Genomic DNA, 14,627 nt, shown 5'->3' with positions numbered 1-14,627 from the left:
TCTGGCTGCTATCACTCATGTACACGGCAGCTACCACCCTGCGTATCAGGCCCCGGCTGAGGATCCTGCCCTCGGCTGTGTACACACGCTCAAGATTGTGGCGTCCCAGGACGACTTTCGTATCTGCTTCCATCTGGCTTTTCCTTTTCCCCCCTTCCTCTTGCGATGTCGCTTGGCAGCTTTTCTGATATCCAGACAGGGTTTCATTCACTCACGCCTTGGTGTGCACCGTTGGTTGACACTGTGGTGCACAGCGTCTCGCTCACGCAGATTTAAAAAAAAATACTCAAACATATCCAGGAACTCGACCCCGAGCCTTGAGGCCTACTGCAATGCTCCCTTCATCCGGGGCCGAAGAAGCTGCTGCTGCAACCCACGCAAACTTGTGAGCACATTGCCTCATGGTTCGTGCTACATTTGACATACATACCGTCGATGCAGCTTGCAAGCAGACTACTTCAGTCTCTCTGCACGAGGAAAGTCCCTTTTAAATGTCTTAAACGCCATATTATTCATTAATTTTATCCTGTAGTGCTCTTCTTATGGGACTATTGCGTGACCTTTGAAGACGAGGTTCGCTTGATCTGGGGCCAGAAGATGAGCCTGGCGACGATGTTCTTCATAGCAAATCGCTATGTAAACTTTCTGATTACGATTCTTGAGCTGCTGGGGCAGTCTTTCTTCCAAAATGCCAAGGTTCGTACGTGCATTGGAATTCTATCGCCTGATGTAACCTCCAGACAGAGGTAGCTGTCTCAATAACTGAAGATGCGCTATGCGACTGACAAAATGCTCAGTTGTGGACCCTTTGTTCGCATTTTACAGTCTTTGCTCGTCATCGCATTGTTCACTGTTTCAGGTATGCCTCGGGCATTCCGACACCGTCCGTCTGAATTTACTGATAGCTCTGTCAGCATTCACTACCCTACGTGTGTATGCCGTTTGTGGTCATGGCTGGAGGCCAGCCTTGCTAGTTTTGGCTTTGTCTCTCGTTTCTCCTATCTTAAACATTGTAGGCAACTTTTTGTTCAGGTGCGAGCTGTACGAAGCTAATACAGAAAAGGTGATGGACATCGATGAGAGTATCCAAACTACGCCACCGCCTCACTAGGCTGCGCAGTGAACATACAACAGATGACAAGTGCAACATATACCAAGTATGTCCTCGTGCTATAGACATGCTCGCATTCTAATTAGACAATGACAGATGTACGTCCAGTTTCCTGGATATATGTCTCTGACTCATGGCTCCACAGTTACAATTGCAAATCGTGCAACCACAATTGCGTATGATGGTCTTGCCCTCCTCTTCACACTTCTCAAAACTATGCAATTCAAGGAACGAGTGTTGAGAATGAGGATCAAAGGTGGCCTGAGCGAAGTGCTCATCAGAGACGGTACGTCAATTATCGGAGAATATCGCTCGAGTTGCCTTGTCTAATGACTTCTAGGCTCTCTCTATTTCCTGTGAGCACATTTCTCCAGTTGGTAATGTAGGCAAAACTCTGATGATCTCTATCAAAGCATCTTGCTCGTTATTAATCTAGCCCAGATTGTGGTGGCTTCTCAAGTATCAGTAGGTATCTCGAGATGTGTGACAGGTGTTCGCAATCTGAGGCCTCTGACCAGGGAAACTACTCTCTCTCTTACTACGTATCACCGTATGTCAGCAATCTACTCCGTTGTCGACCTTAGATCATCCACTGACTGGTCGTAGACTGACTTCAGTGCTCATCTCGCACTTCCTCTTGGACCTACGACGAGCCGCAGCCCGCAATCAAACAATGAATTCTTCGAACTTTCTTCGATCCATATGACATCCATGCTGTCCAGGTTGGGATCTTCAATTAACATTCACGAGCTTAGAAGCCTTGCGGGACCGTTGTTCGAGCACAGTCATGTACTGGGTATCACGGCGAAGGACAAGACATGGAGGTGATAGAGTCTATTTGCTTCTTCTTTCGATAAAATAGAGTTTCTGTATTATTCAAACAAAGGTATGAGGAAAATACGAGAAGCCAACAGAGAATGAAACTTGCCATATCAGTGTCCGAAGGGGATAGCGGTGAGTCTCGACAACTTGCCCACAACAGGCGGGATGGCTGCTTGGAGACAAATTGCAAGTGGCCGCAGTAGTGACTCTAGATGTCGACCTCGTGCTCAAAATTTGTGGCGGCTCAGGATCCTGGCTTTCCCTTTTGTTTCTTCTCTTCTCTTTTCTTGTGCCCCTTTCCCTTGTGGCATCACTTTGCAGCTTTGCAGGTGCCAGAAAGGGTGTGCTCTGTCTTGTGACGATCGCGCTTTGTTGGAAGCCGGCAGAAGCGTCGGAATGCCTAAATATGACCTGACGCCAATCATGCGTGCATGAGTCCTGAGAAAGGCAAATTGATCATGATGCGCCTCGTGAGACTCAAGCTCGTAGTCGCCTCTTTTGATCGTCACATCAACTGCGCATCCCAAGATCCCGCTCAGATCTCGGTTGAGAGGCGATTGGGAGGCGGTTGGGAGGTTGGCGGCATCTGCGCTTTTCCGACTGTTTAGAAAGCCAGACCTCAACTGTACCTTATACGCACCTAGTATCTCGACCTCGAGGCTTTCATATGTCCTCTACATCTGAGACCGAGGCGGCGGCAGCTGTGAACTACGAGAACTTGTGAGCGCATTGCCTTATGGCTTGTGCAGCGTTTGACATACTATACCGCCAATATAGCCTGCAAGCAGACTACTTCAGCCTCTCTGCACGAGGCAGGTCTCTTCTCCATTTTTCAAACGCCTTCCTTATATGTTTATTTCGCTCCTCAGTTCTCTTCTTATGGGACTACTGCGTGACCTTTGATGACGAAGTTCACTGGATCTGGAGTCAGAAGATGAACCCGGCGACGATGCTTTTCATAGCAAATCGCTATGTCAACCTTCTAATCACGATTCTTGAGCTACTGGAGCAGGCTTCCTTTCAAGATGCCAAGGTCCGTACGGACATGTATAGCGCTGCCGCCTGATGTTAACCTACAGACAGAGGTAACGGTCTTACATGTGGGGATGTGACATGTGCCTGATCAAGTATTCAGCTGTGGAGCTTTTATTCGTATACTACAGTCTCTGCTCGTCGTCGCATTGCTCATTTTTTCAGGTATGCTCCAGGCATTCTGAAAACGTCCACCCAAATTCGCTGATAGCTCTGTCAGCATTTACCACCTTACGTGTATATGCCATTTGGGGCCGTGACTGGAGGCCAGCCTTGCCGGTGCTGGCGTTATCTCTCGTGTCTCCTGTCTTAAACATCGTAAACGCACATTTTTTCGGGCTCGACTTATACGGAGCTAAGTTACAACAGATCATAGATGTTCATAAGAATACCCAGACTGCGCCATCGCCGACTTTTGGCTGCGCAGTGAGCATACAGCGGATGACAAGCGCATCGTATAGCAAGTATGTCCTCACGCTATAGACATGTCTGGTTACTAATTGGTTAATGGCAGATGTACGTTAGGTTTCCTGTGAATGACTTCGACTCATGGCTTCACAGTTATAATCGCAAATCGTGCAACCACTATTGCCTATGATGGCCTTGCCCTTCTCCTTACACTTCTCAAAACAATGCAAGTCAAGGAACGAGCGTTGAAAATGAGGATCAAAGGTGGCCTAAGCGAAGTTCTTGTCAAAGACGGTACGTCGATTGTTGGAGGATCCTGTCCGAGCTGTCTCTTCTAACAGCTTCTAGACTCCCTCTATTTCCTGTGCGTACAGTTTCCCGGGTCACAGCATGGGCAGAATTCTTACGATCTCCACCAAAGCATATTGCTCGTTGTTAATCTAGCCCAGATTGTGGTGGCTTCTCAGGTATCAGTAGGTATCTCAAGAGCTGTCATGAATGTTCGCGATCTAAGGTGTCCGACTAGGGAGACAACCCCCCTTCCTACTACGTCTCACCGTACGTCAGCAATCTGCCGCGACGTCAACCCCAGATCATCCGCTGACCAGCCATAGACTGACCTCAACGCTCATCTCGCGCTTCTTCTTGGACCTACGACGAGCCGCGGCCCGCAATCAAACGATGAATTCTTCGAACCTCCTCCAATCCATCTGACGTCCACTTAGTATTTATCTCACAGTTACCTGTAGCAGGGAGAACATGCCTAAGAGTTTATTCTTTCCGATCAGATGTGTAACTCTCATTCCTGTCAACGATGTCCTACTTCTAATTGGTGCCCTGCAGACATTTTGTACGTAATTTATCAACACGATATATCTATCGTGCGACCGTTCAGTTTGTCAATACCCACTCTGATCAGGTACATCAAGGCTCCCGGCTCTGTATGCATGGCGGTCGTCCGCTATTAGGATTGTCCACAGCTAATGTGTGTAATTCGATATCAGCGAGGACTGTCTTCGTCACTGACGCCCTCGAAAATTCTCAGTTGCAGGTACTCAAGCTAACTGCACTGTAGTGACTATCGCTAACCGGGTCTCCCTGGTTCTGGCGGACGCAATTGCATTCGCTTTGAGTCGGACAAAGACGTGCCGGCAGTGGCACGCCACCCGTGCATTGGACATCCGGATGTCACTGTCCACACGTCCCCTTCGTGACGATCAGCGCTTTGTTTTTATGAGGAACATAACCCAGCTTCTCACTAATCGTTTGCCTCCAGGAACGGCATATTTTGTGCAAGTGTGGTAGCTACCGAAAGCGGCCTGGCTAACGACGTCGCATAGCGTGCTACTGACAATCAAATGTAGCGCAGATGTGCACACTGAACGGCAGTGTAGGTGGCCCGTTTTATACGTTTCGCTGCTACTCAACTCGCAGGCGTGCCAGTCTGTCTTGATCCCCGTTGACACCTTCATCGGTAACCATGTAAATGCACAGCTCGGGAGTCGACGGTCAACACTGGTACTGGGTCCGTACGCAGCCTTTCATCCTCGTGTCAAGATTCCTCCTGCACTTTCATGAGCTCGACGGGAATGACCGCAGCGCTATGATGCAGCTCGAGCAGATCTCGGGACCATGACTCCAGCTAAAAGGGTTCGAATGCAACTGGTCGCCGTCATACACGTAATGCGTGCGAAAGAAAACATGGGACTAATCCACGCCAGTCACAGGGCCAGTGCCTTCCGCGTCGCCATCGAACAGCTTCGAACGCTTGTTCTAGTTACGGCTCAGGTCCTTTGCTATAGAGCACTTCTTTGCTGCCACCTGCACGTAAGATTCGACCAGCTCCAATTCGTGCAGGCCTGGATCAGAGCGCTATCGTGGGCGTCAATGAAAAGATTCAAGATGGTTATGTCGAGGCTCAAGCCAACGAAAAGGGAATAGGGCTGATAGAGTGTACAACATTTCACATGATCGTTCTTCTTTTCATCACGGCACAATACTGAGACATCCTAGCAAAGATAGACACGCCGTAAGTCCCTCTGGTGCTCAAGCCCTCGCCTGCCTCTCCACTTCTGAAGCCATCTCTCCGAGCGTCGTGAACCTCCAATCATACTTTGCAGGGCTGCTTTGGCTCATCACCGCGCCCTCTCGGGCAATGTACGAACTCCTGATTCCGAGCTGGTTAGCAGGAGTATGGTCGTGCGTTAGCGACGCGGCGGTCACTAGGACGTCACTCTTCTTTGCGCCGAACAGCCCGTCCAGCTTGTTCAGCGCGTACTCAAAGTTCGCCGGATCCGGCTTGTACGAGCCGATATCCTGTGCAGTGAAGACGACGTCGAAGGTGAACTGGTTCGCGGTATCAGAGCGTTCAAGGATCTCGCGGGTGGCAGCGAACGACTGGTGATCGACGTTCGAGAGCACGGCGAGCTTGTAGTGCTTGGACAGCGTGGCGAGCGCGGCGATGGTGTCGGGGAACACAGGCCACTTGGATATGCTCTTGCCGAAGGCGATGTCATCCTCCTCCAGGCCCGGCGTCGCGGGCTGGCCAGCAGCGGCAGATGTGCCCGCCGTGGTAAGAGTAGATGACGGCGCGCCCTCGGCTCGGGATTCCTCGACGGGCGCCGTGGCGACCCCGTGAGGGAGGGACGGCTTGTTAGAGATGCGTCGTTTGAGTTCCGCGTGCACGTGCGCAAGTATGTCTGAGTATAACATCGTGGGGTATTTCGCTTGGAGGTCAATTTCCACGCTCTCGAAGGCCAGCAGTGTGTCGCGCTTCGACTTGGCAAGAGGCGAGCCAAGTCTTCCTAGCATCGGTTTTATAGCCTCGAATATTCCCGTCTCCCAGTCCTAGATAGGGAGCGGTCCCCATCAGACTTACAATCTTCATTGTAGCTAGCAGGCGCCACTTACAACGAGTGTGGCGTAGACATCAAAGAGGAGAACCTTGAACTGGGTGATGCCCGGTGCAGACATGACAGATGTTCTATGTACGCAACTGCGTTATAGATGCTCGTTAGATCATGTGCACGGCAGACCTAGAAGTAAACATACGGTTTGAGCTCTCTATGAGAAGATAATCCGATCGTCCTCTGATGAATCGTGGTTGGGGCTGTAAGACGATGCGTCACAGCGAGAACTAGTGACAAGGTGCAAGGTTTCAATACCTTTTGTGGAGGCTGCTGTTGCTGGACGCAATCGATTATAATCATAATCATATTCGCAATGCAATGATGACGTCTGTGGGTGCATCACATGACCCGCGTTTGTCACGCCTCAAAGCCTCAAATTCGTCCGGCAGAAGAAAATGCTTCCAACTTCTGTGTCTTTGTCTACATCCTGGCAAAATTCAGAATTTTGCGACTATCTTACCACCGTATCTTCGCCGCAGCGTGGGGATTATCGCGGTCAAAGCCGTTTGGCAAACATGGCTGTCACGCCTTGTCACATATCATGTGATGACTGCGCATTGACATCACTCGGAGTTTGCCGACCCGCCGCACTAACCAATTCAGGTGTACGGCGGGACTTTCCACCAATTTCTCATCATGCCCGATGACACGTCTGGCGGCGACGACGAGGCTAACCTCGATCTGGAGGCGGTATTCCTTGTTAGTTTGACTGGCTTCTCTTATCTGTTATTTTTCACATCTCTCATCCGCCCGATGCCTGCTGCTACGGACTGCCTAGGAACCACCCCGACCACCCTCTCCCGAGCCGACTATCTCAACCTACTCCCGCGTGCCACAGCCTGGTACATTAAGCGCAGATCATGACGTTTGGTCCGACATTGAGATTAGACTCGTTGGCTCGCACCCGTTGTGGGGTCACTACCTGTACGTCTCACCCTCGCGTCTCGTAGGACGAAGTTAATGAGCGGCATTCGCAAGATGGAACGCTGCCAGATCCTTCGCGTCATATCTCGACGCACATCCTGAAACATACCGAGATGGTTCAGTCCTTGAGCTCGGCGCTGGCGGCGGCCTGCCTGGTTTAGCTGCAGCCAAAAACAACGCGAAATGTGTGAGTGAGGCTCACGCTACACGGAAGAGGTGCCACTAAACTCCTTGGCAGGTCATATTGACCGACTATCCCGACGAGCCTCTGCTTGATAATCTCAAGCACAATGTAAAGCGAAACATTCCTGAAACCAACAACAACGTAGAAGTCATGGTATGTATCGTTTACTACATATGGTGCATTAGCATTGAACCTTCGTCTTCTCGAAGGGCTACACCTGGGGCCAGTCGCTGGAGCCAATATTTGAAGCGCAACAAAGAATGACCAATGTTCGAGGATTTGACCTCATCATTATGTCCGACCTCATCTTCAACCATTCTCAGGTATGCAGGTCTCGCTCGAGCAAATGTCGCATCTCTGACCATTTGACACATACCCACATCAGCATGATGCGCTACTGAATACAGCCGAAACGGCGATCCGTGCTACTGTACCTGGAGAGCCTCACCCTCCATGTGTCTTGGTGTTTTACTCTCACCATCGCCCTCACTTCGCGCATCGTGACATGGAGTTTTTCAGCAAAGCGAAAGAACGTGGGTGGGTCTGTGAGGTAATCGTTACAGAGAAGTTCCCTGTGAGAATCATAGATTGCCGTGTCCTCAAGACTTTACTGATTGGATACCTGGCCGTTCTTAGCCTATGTTCCCGGAAGATCCTGGAGAGGAAGAAGTGCGTGCGACCGTCCATGGATGGCGTCTTACCCGCCGAAGCACCACGTCGTGACCGCATATTGCGACTGTGTATTTGTGTGTCTGTTCTATCTTGTTCATCTCTCCTTTCCACACGTATGGACCTTCCGTGTTCGAGCTGCAAACTACCATCAACCCTAGTCAGTCGTTACCTCTTTCATGGATCTATCTGCCTCATAACCGTCTTCAAACTTGTTCATGTCGCTCCAGCACACAGGGAGATGTACTTTACTCTAGCAAGTGAGGTGACCCACTGGTGCGCCTCAGTTTCTGCGCGATTTCCGCTTCGGCCTTGTACCCGGACCCGCGCCACCACGCCATGTCATTTCGCATGACTTGCAATATAGTTCAATACTCAGAGACATTGCCGTTCTGCATTTCTCTTTGAGGAGAAGCCATTTATACCTGCACAAAGCGTTTAATGGCCTGTGGGGACAGGTACTACTGTCGGACTCACCGGTGAAGCCCCGTAGGTCTGTTTTGCGACGGCGACATTTCGAGCATCTGTCGCAGGTATATACGCTAGCTTCTCTTCATGCCGAACATACCCATTCTCTTTCAACAGCTTGTCAAGCAAGCATCGTCGCCACTCTACTAGCTTCAGCAACAATAGTTGCGCGCGAGTGACTGATCCAGAGGTACTATACCGGTACCGACGTTACTGCATCGGCATATATGAACTTGGGGTAAGTAATCGAGCCCCGTCGCTTAATCGCTCTCCCCAGCGAAATGCCCGCTCCAACGGTCAAATGTGTGACGAATCAAAGGGTCGAATCAATATGCATGTGTCTTATCGCAGTAGTCATTCCGAGATTTCAGCGGCTCCAGCTATGTCATCGTAGTGCAGGAACTCGGCACCTTGGCTCAAGGCACTGATGCACCCATGGGATGGCTGGTATCCTCAACAAGGTCTCTACCGTTTCCCGTATGTCTACTTATTTTTGCGAAGCAGGGACCCTAAGTGTGCTCACCGTCATCGCTTTTCAGGATCGTCGCCGGTTGTCTTGCTCCAACAGAAGGCAGCGCTTGGGCTATTTCGAACCACAAGCTGTACGCTCCTGTGGTGTTCATGAATGACGGAGCCTTTCTTCTGAGGACTCGCCCAAGGAAATACTGTTCGGCCCTCATTCCTGCCTCCGAAGCCGGCTCCGCAGAAGTCCAGGTCGCTCTGTCCGGGTTCAAGCCCGGCGAGTACCCCGTGTCAGCAACCTACAATCCAACTGGACTGGGCTACGACGAAGCTGAGGAGACGGACGAGAGGAAAATAGGTGAGGAAAGACCAGCTCGAGTCTGGCTTGTTATTGAGCAGTACGAGCTCCTTATATACATGTCCGACTGAATACCTAGAATATCCTACGAATATACGGAGGTGTATAGAAAGTAAAAGAATACTATGGAACCTGGGAGAACCATCCAGGATATGTAATATTCATGACATTACCCCCCCCGTCTAGAATCGTGTCCTCACGATTATTTACCCATCGATCCAAAACCTCCTGATCCTCGTTGAGTTTCTGTTAAACTCGACACCTCCTCGATATCGCATGACGCAATGCGTTCCAAAATGACTTGTGCGATTCGGTCGCCGGCGCGTACCTGAAAGGGTTGATTGGTAGAGTTGATCATCACCACGCGTACTTCTCTGGTGTAGTCTCGGTCCACGACTCCAGCGCCGACATCTATCCCTTTGACTGCTAACCCACTTCGCGGCGCAATTCGTGCATACGTTCCGTGAGGGGTGCGCATTGCTATGCCGGTGCCAATAATTTTGCGATCTCATGCCGGTATTTTAACGCTTTCAGCTGAATAGAGGTCAAACCCAGCCGATTCTTCGGACCCTTGCTTCGGGAGAATTCCACCTATCTGTTGTACCAAAAGAGTGGTATCACGTGTGAGTATATGGACAGGTCGTGTTAATAGAGGGGGAATGCGAATTAGCATGGGTGCGGGTTTGTCCGGACGTCTAGCGTGGAATTCCTGAAGGAGTTCTTGACAATTGGTCAAGTTCGCCCGTGATTCCCAAGAACGGCGATCGCCGTGGGGACTGTTCTTCCAGAGTACCTGATACTCTAGGTTTCCGTTCCGATCACGTCGTGAATCAAGAATGTCTTCAACCTCCCATTCTTCCTCGCCATTTACGAGGTCGGGGACTATCGGTTCTCGTCGTTGTGAGGGATACGCGGGTTCTTTGAAGGACTAAGGAGGCTCTCATTGAAAACGGGGTGTTGTTTCCATTGACGCGGGAGTTCCAACTCGTAGGCAGAAGCGCCGACTTTATGTTTGACTTTGAAGGGTCCGTATCGCTTATTGTCGAGCTTTTTCATTGGCCTGTCGGTTCAGATATTTACTCCTTCTAGCCAAACTTTATCTCCCACTTTGTACTCCGGTCCGCCCTTCCTTTTTCTGTCATAGAAGCGCTTCATGGTTTCCTGCGCTAAGCTGATAGCCGCGCTAGTATCCTCACGTACTTGATCCATTCTATCGACAAACTGTTGGACGTTTTCACTTAGTCCTTCTTGCACTGGTTGGATTCCTTCATAAGGGTGATACCCTTTATTGACGAAGAAGGGAGTATACCCAGTGGACGAATGAACTTTATTGTTATATGAAAAGGCCGCGAGTGGCAACCATTCGGCCCAATCTGCTTGTCAGTAGTTAATGAATAATCGGAGATATTGTTCTATCTCGCGATTAATGCGTTCCTTCTGTCCGTCTGTCTGGGGGTGATACGCGGTCGAGGGGTTGGCTTCGATTCCGAGCGATCGGTACAGTTCGGAAATAAACTGATTCTTAAATTCAGTTCCTCTATCGCTGATGATCTTTCGAGGTAATCCGTGATGTGCGACTATGTTATCTCTGAGTGCCTTTGCCCATCCTTCGGCGTTAAGCTCAATGGTACTTGGTATCGCGATTATCTGCTTAGAGTACATGCAGACGATTACGAGGATGGCATTGTATCCGAAGGAGTCCGGCAATACGCCTATCTTGTCAACGGAGATTACTTCCCAGGGTTGTGAAGGAATTTCGTTGGGGAATAGAAGTCCGGTAGGACGTGTCGTATGAACCTTGGTCTTCTGGCATTTCTCGCATCCGGCCACATATTTCCTGATATCTTCTCGAATTCGGGGCCACCAGTAGTTACGTGTGACCATTTCATGTGTCTTGTATTGACCAGGATGTCCAGCCAATGGGGTATCGTGGTGATGAGCAATGATTTGCTCGCGGAGTTTTCTATTTACTGGTACGTAAATATGGTTCTTCTATGTCACGAGTCCGGTACTATCTTCGTTCCAGTCTTTGTCCTTGTTCTGTAAAGCTACGGTAACTAACGAATCTCGGTTCTTTTTGTGTTTTTTAATTTCTGCGACCCAGTCCTGGTCGATTCCTTCTAAACTAAATACAGTACTGCGAATCAAGGCACGGAAATGTTCTGGTTTTAGTAATACGATATCGGAATTGTCCTCTTTTCCTGCATTGTGCCTCTTTTGGCGAGATAGTCCGTCGGCTTTGCCATTAGATTTACCGGACTTGTGATGTAACGAGTATTGATATTCAGCCAGCTCGGTTACCCACCGGGCTTGTCGTCGGTTGAGCTTCTGCAGCTTCCGGAAGTATTCTAGATTCTTGTGATCCGTCCATATTTCAAACGGATGTACGGCGCCCATGAGGTACTGACGCCATTCATCAAGGCTAGTCACGATTGCGAGAAGTTCCTTATCGTAAATCTCGTAATTCCTTTCAGCAGCTGTCATGGCTTTTGACAGATAAGCAACAGGCTTCCATTTGCCATCTTGCTTCTGGGCTAATTCCGCTCCTATGGCGAAGTCCGAGGCGTCGCATTCTACTCAATATGGGTTGTTGTCATTAGGTATGGCTAGCACTGGTGCTGTACAGAGAGCGTTCTTTAGACTTGTGAAGGCTACTTCTTGTTCGACGGTCCATTCGAAAGTAGCATTGCCCGTTAGTGAACTGAGTGGCTTTGCTATTTTGCCGTAATCTCAGATGAATCTTCGGTAGAAGTTGGTAAACCCGAGGAATGCCTGAATGTCTCGTTTACTTTCGGGCCGTGGCCAATTGACAACTCCTTCTATCTTGACGGGGTCCATGCGAACAACTCCTTTTCCTACTATCATCCCGAGGTATTCTATCTCCGCTTTCTCGAACTCGCACTTTTCCGGTTTCAGATAAAGTTTGTGTTCCCTTAAGATCTGAAGAACTTGCCGCGTGATCCGACGGTGTTCTTTTAAATCTTGAGTAAAGATCATGATGTCGTCTAGATAGACTACCACGTGTCCTTGACTAATGAGATCTCGGAATATGTCGTTCATCATGGTTTGGAACGTAGTCGGTGAATTGGTGAGACCAAAAAACATGACAAGTGGCTCGAATAGTCCTCGATTCGTTAGAAATGCTGCCTTCTCTTCGTCTCCTTCTTTGATGCGGATGTTGTTGTATCCCCATCGGACGTCTAATTTCGTAAAGTACCACGCCTGCTTCAACTTGTCTACTAGTTCCTGTATCAAAGGAAGTAGGTAGCAGTTTTTTATCGTCAGCTCATTCAGCTTTCGATAGTCTTGTACGGGTCGAAGTCGTCCATCTTTTTTCTTGACGAAGAAGAAAGGAGAAGCCCACAGAGATTTCGATGGTCGAATTCTCCCGGTTCGGAGGTTCTCTTCTATGAACTCATCAAGTTCTTTTTGTTCGTTTACAGAAATAGGGTAAACTTTGCAACTGATCGGTTGCGCGCCTGGTGTAAGTTCGATCGCATGGTCCCACGGTCGTCTTTGCGGTAAAAAATCGAAGTCCTCTTTGCTAAATACATCGGAGTAGTCGTGATAGTGACTCGGGATGGTATTTTCAAAGGTCTTGGCTTTGTGTTTCAGGCTTTCTTTGATCGCTAAATCAGTGGCTGTGGTGCAAATGCGTGCTGCTCCCGTCGCGAAGTACGTTTCATGGTCTAAAATGAAGATTCTATCTCCTTCTTCTAGGCGAGCCTCCAGATCGCTGGGCTCCTCATGATCGGCATCAATATCAATTAGTTGGGCTGCGTATTTGCAGGTAATTGGGCACCGATCAAACTGAATGATTTGCTTTTGCCAATCGATAGATGGGTTATGAATCTGTAACCACTCATATCCAAGGAAAATTGGAGTCTTCCCTAAATTTGTGACTGCGAAAGGAAGTCGTTCTACATGGTCCTGAATTCCCACCCTTAGTTCCACGAAGTCTGTGATAGCACCGCCAGTATTATGCGTGCCATCTGCATTATAGACAGGGATCGGTGATGGCAGTTTTTTCGTAGCGATGTTGTTGTCGCGGACAAACTGCGCATCAATGGAAGATCTGGTACATCCTGTGTCTAATAGCGCTTTGACTGATAATCGCTGCTGCGTGTCCAGGGTGGTTATGATCATGGGGACGTCCATTTGTGTCCCCTTCCTTCCTCGGATGAATCGAGGCTGCCTTCTTAGTTCATTTAAGAAGTCTATGCCTTCTTCTTCTTTCATCTGCCTGATTTGGTTCATACAGGCTTCAGAGGCATCAACACTCTTCTTTGAGTGTACCCATTCAGTCAGCAATCTAAGTGCCGAGGCTTCTTTGCTGATTATCCATTGGCGGATCCAAGCCGCTGTCCAAGGTGTGTGGCGCTGCCACTGCGTAGATTTGGTCTGATGTTCTGGTGTAGGCAATAATTTTTTATTTGGGGGAATTAAGCAAGAGGGTTGAGCCTCTCCGCGCCGCTCCGCGGACGCCCCTTTTTCTGGTATATACGTTGCTACTCCAAACCAAGAACACGGATAATTTGTAAAATTACGCTCAGTCAACTCGGCTACGCGCCCGGCTGACCGCTTGCAAAACCCTTCATGGCCGCACAAATTTCTTCGTGAATTGCCTTCTTCCAGTCGAATGGTTCTGCCGTCGCGGCAGGAGCTTCGTTCAGTGATGCGAGGGGTGCAAACGTGTTGGTGGTGGGAACTACCGGGGTTTCCGTGGCTCGTACTTGTTGAGCTTGTTGCCGATTAGGGCAATTTCGTGATATGTGACCCTGTTGACCACATCGGAAACAAAGACCCTGGCGTCGCGCTTGATCTAAATCCATCGGTTGCCCTCTGCCGCCGAATGTAACACCGGTTCCGTCGCGCCGTGTTTGAACTGGCGCGGTGGAAGTTGCTGGTGCGGGTGCGTTTGTTCGCGGTGGGTTTTGCGCCTGCTGCTGCCTTGGTTGAAACTGTCCCTGTCGTTGGGACTGAGGGTTTCTTCGACGATACTGTTGCTGATTTAGGTCAATGCGCGCGACCCGTTGCTTGTAGAGTGCATATGTGGCAGGGAGTTCTTCCGACGAATTGTACAGAAGTCGAATGATGTCGGCCCGGAGCGCTTTTTCTAGAAGCGACTTGAGTTCCTGGAAGTGCGCTTCGAAGTCGTGAATATTCGCCTGGAAGGCGCACAACTCAAACTTCGAGAAGAACTCTTGCGCCAATAGCGCTCCCATTTGCATTGCTTGCAAACGGTCGTAGGCTTCGACCTGCTCGTTGATTAGGAAATGT

At 49.5% G+C, this 14,627-nt stretch overlaps 4 protein-coding genes across 4 annotated transcripts; 3 read left to right on the top strand and 1 right to left on the bottom strand.

The window, feature by feature from the left end:
* Positions 1-441: 441 nt before the first annotated feature.
* PHACADRAFT_254230 (uncharacterized protein) lies at positions 442-1,769 on the top strand (the record flags this gene model as incomplete). The annotated part of the gene is made up of 9 exons (XM_007394638.1): positions 442-696; positions 796-859; positions 915-1,012; positions 1,064-1,159; positions 1,257-1,397; positions 1,452-1,467; positions 1,525-1,576; positions 1,631-1,661; positions 1,718-1,769. The coding sequence occupies exons 4-9, from the start codon at positions 1,135-1,137 to the stop codon at positions 1,720-1,722; spliced, it is 270 nt and encodes an 89-aa protein (XP_007394700.1). The 5' UTR covers positions 442-696; positions 796-859; positions 915-1,012; positions 1,064-1,134.
* Positions 1,770-2,586: 817 nt separating this feature from the next.
* On the top strand, positions 2,587-4,038 carry PHACADRAFT_254229 (uncharacterized protein; the record flags this gene model as incomplete). The annotated part of the gene is made up of 10 exons (XM_007394637.1): positions 2,587-2,653; positions 2,711-2,745; positions 2,803-2,966; positions 3,067-3,130; positions 3,186-3,283; positions 3,335-3,431; positions 3,527-3,667; positions 3,722-3,737; positions 3,795-3,877; positions 3,988-4,038. The coding sequence occupies exons 1-10, from the start codon at positions 2,601-2,603 to the stop codon at positions 3,990-3,992; spliced, it is 756 nt and encodes a 251-aa protein (XP_007394699.1). The 5' UTR covers positions 2,587-2,600.
* Positions 4,039-5,326: 1,288 nt separating this feature from the next.
* Positions 5,327-6,462, bottom strand: PHACADRAFT_254227 (uncharacterized protein). Its single transcript, XM_007394636.1, has 3 exons — positions 6,425-6,462; positions 6,284-6,368; positions 5,327-6,220 (listed from the first exon to the last, which is right to left on the bottom strand). Exons 2-3 carry the CDS (start codon positions 6,344-6,346, stop codon positions 5,420-5,422), a joined length of 864 nt encoding a protein of 287 aa, XP_007394698.1. The 5' UTR covers positions 6,347-6,368; positions 6,425-6,462; the 3' UTR covers positions 5,327-5,419.
* A 456-nt stretch (positions 6,463-6,918) lies between these two features.
* PHACADRAFT_93033 (uncharacterized protein) lies at positions 6,919-8,113 on the top strand (the record flags this gene model as incomplete). The annotated part of the gene is made up of 7 exons (XM_007394635.1): positions 6,919-6,981; positions 7,061-7,206; positions 7,261-7,393; positions 7,445-7,543; positions 7,600-7,713; positions 7,776-7,964; positions 8,027-8,113. The coding sequence occupies 7 exons, from the start codon at positions 6,919-6,921 to the stop codon at positions 8,111-8,113; spliced, it is 831 nt and encodes a 276-aa protein (XP_007394697.1).
* Between the last annotated feature and the right edge of the window lie 6,514 nt (positions 8,114-14,627).

Source organism: Phanerochaete carnosa (genome assembly GCF_000300595.1).
Source record: "Phanerochaete carnosa HHB-10118-sp unplaced genomic scaffold PHACAscaffold_4, whole genome shotgun sequence".
Taxonomy (NCBI): Eukaryota; Fungi; Basidiomycota; class Agaricomycetes; order Polyporales; family Phanerochaetaceae; genus Phanerochaete; species Phanerochaete carnosa.
The sequence above is the reverse complement of the archived record's forward strand: the minus strand, read 5'-3'. Positions and strand labels throughout refer to the sequence as shown.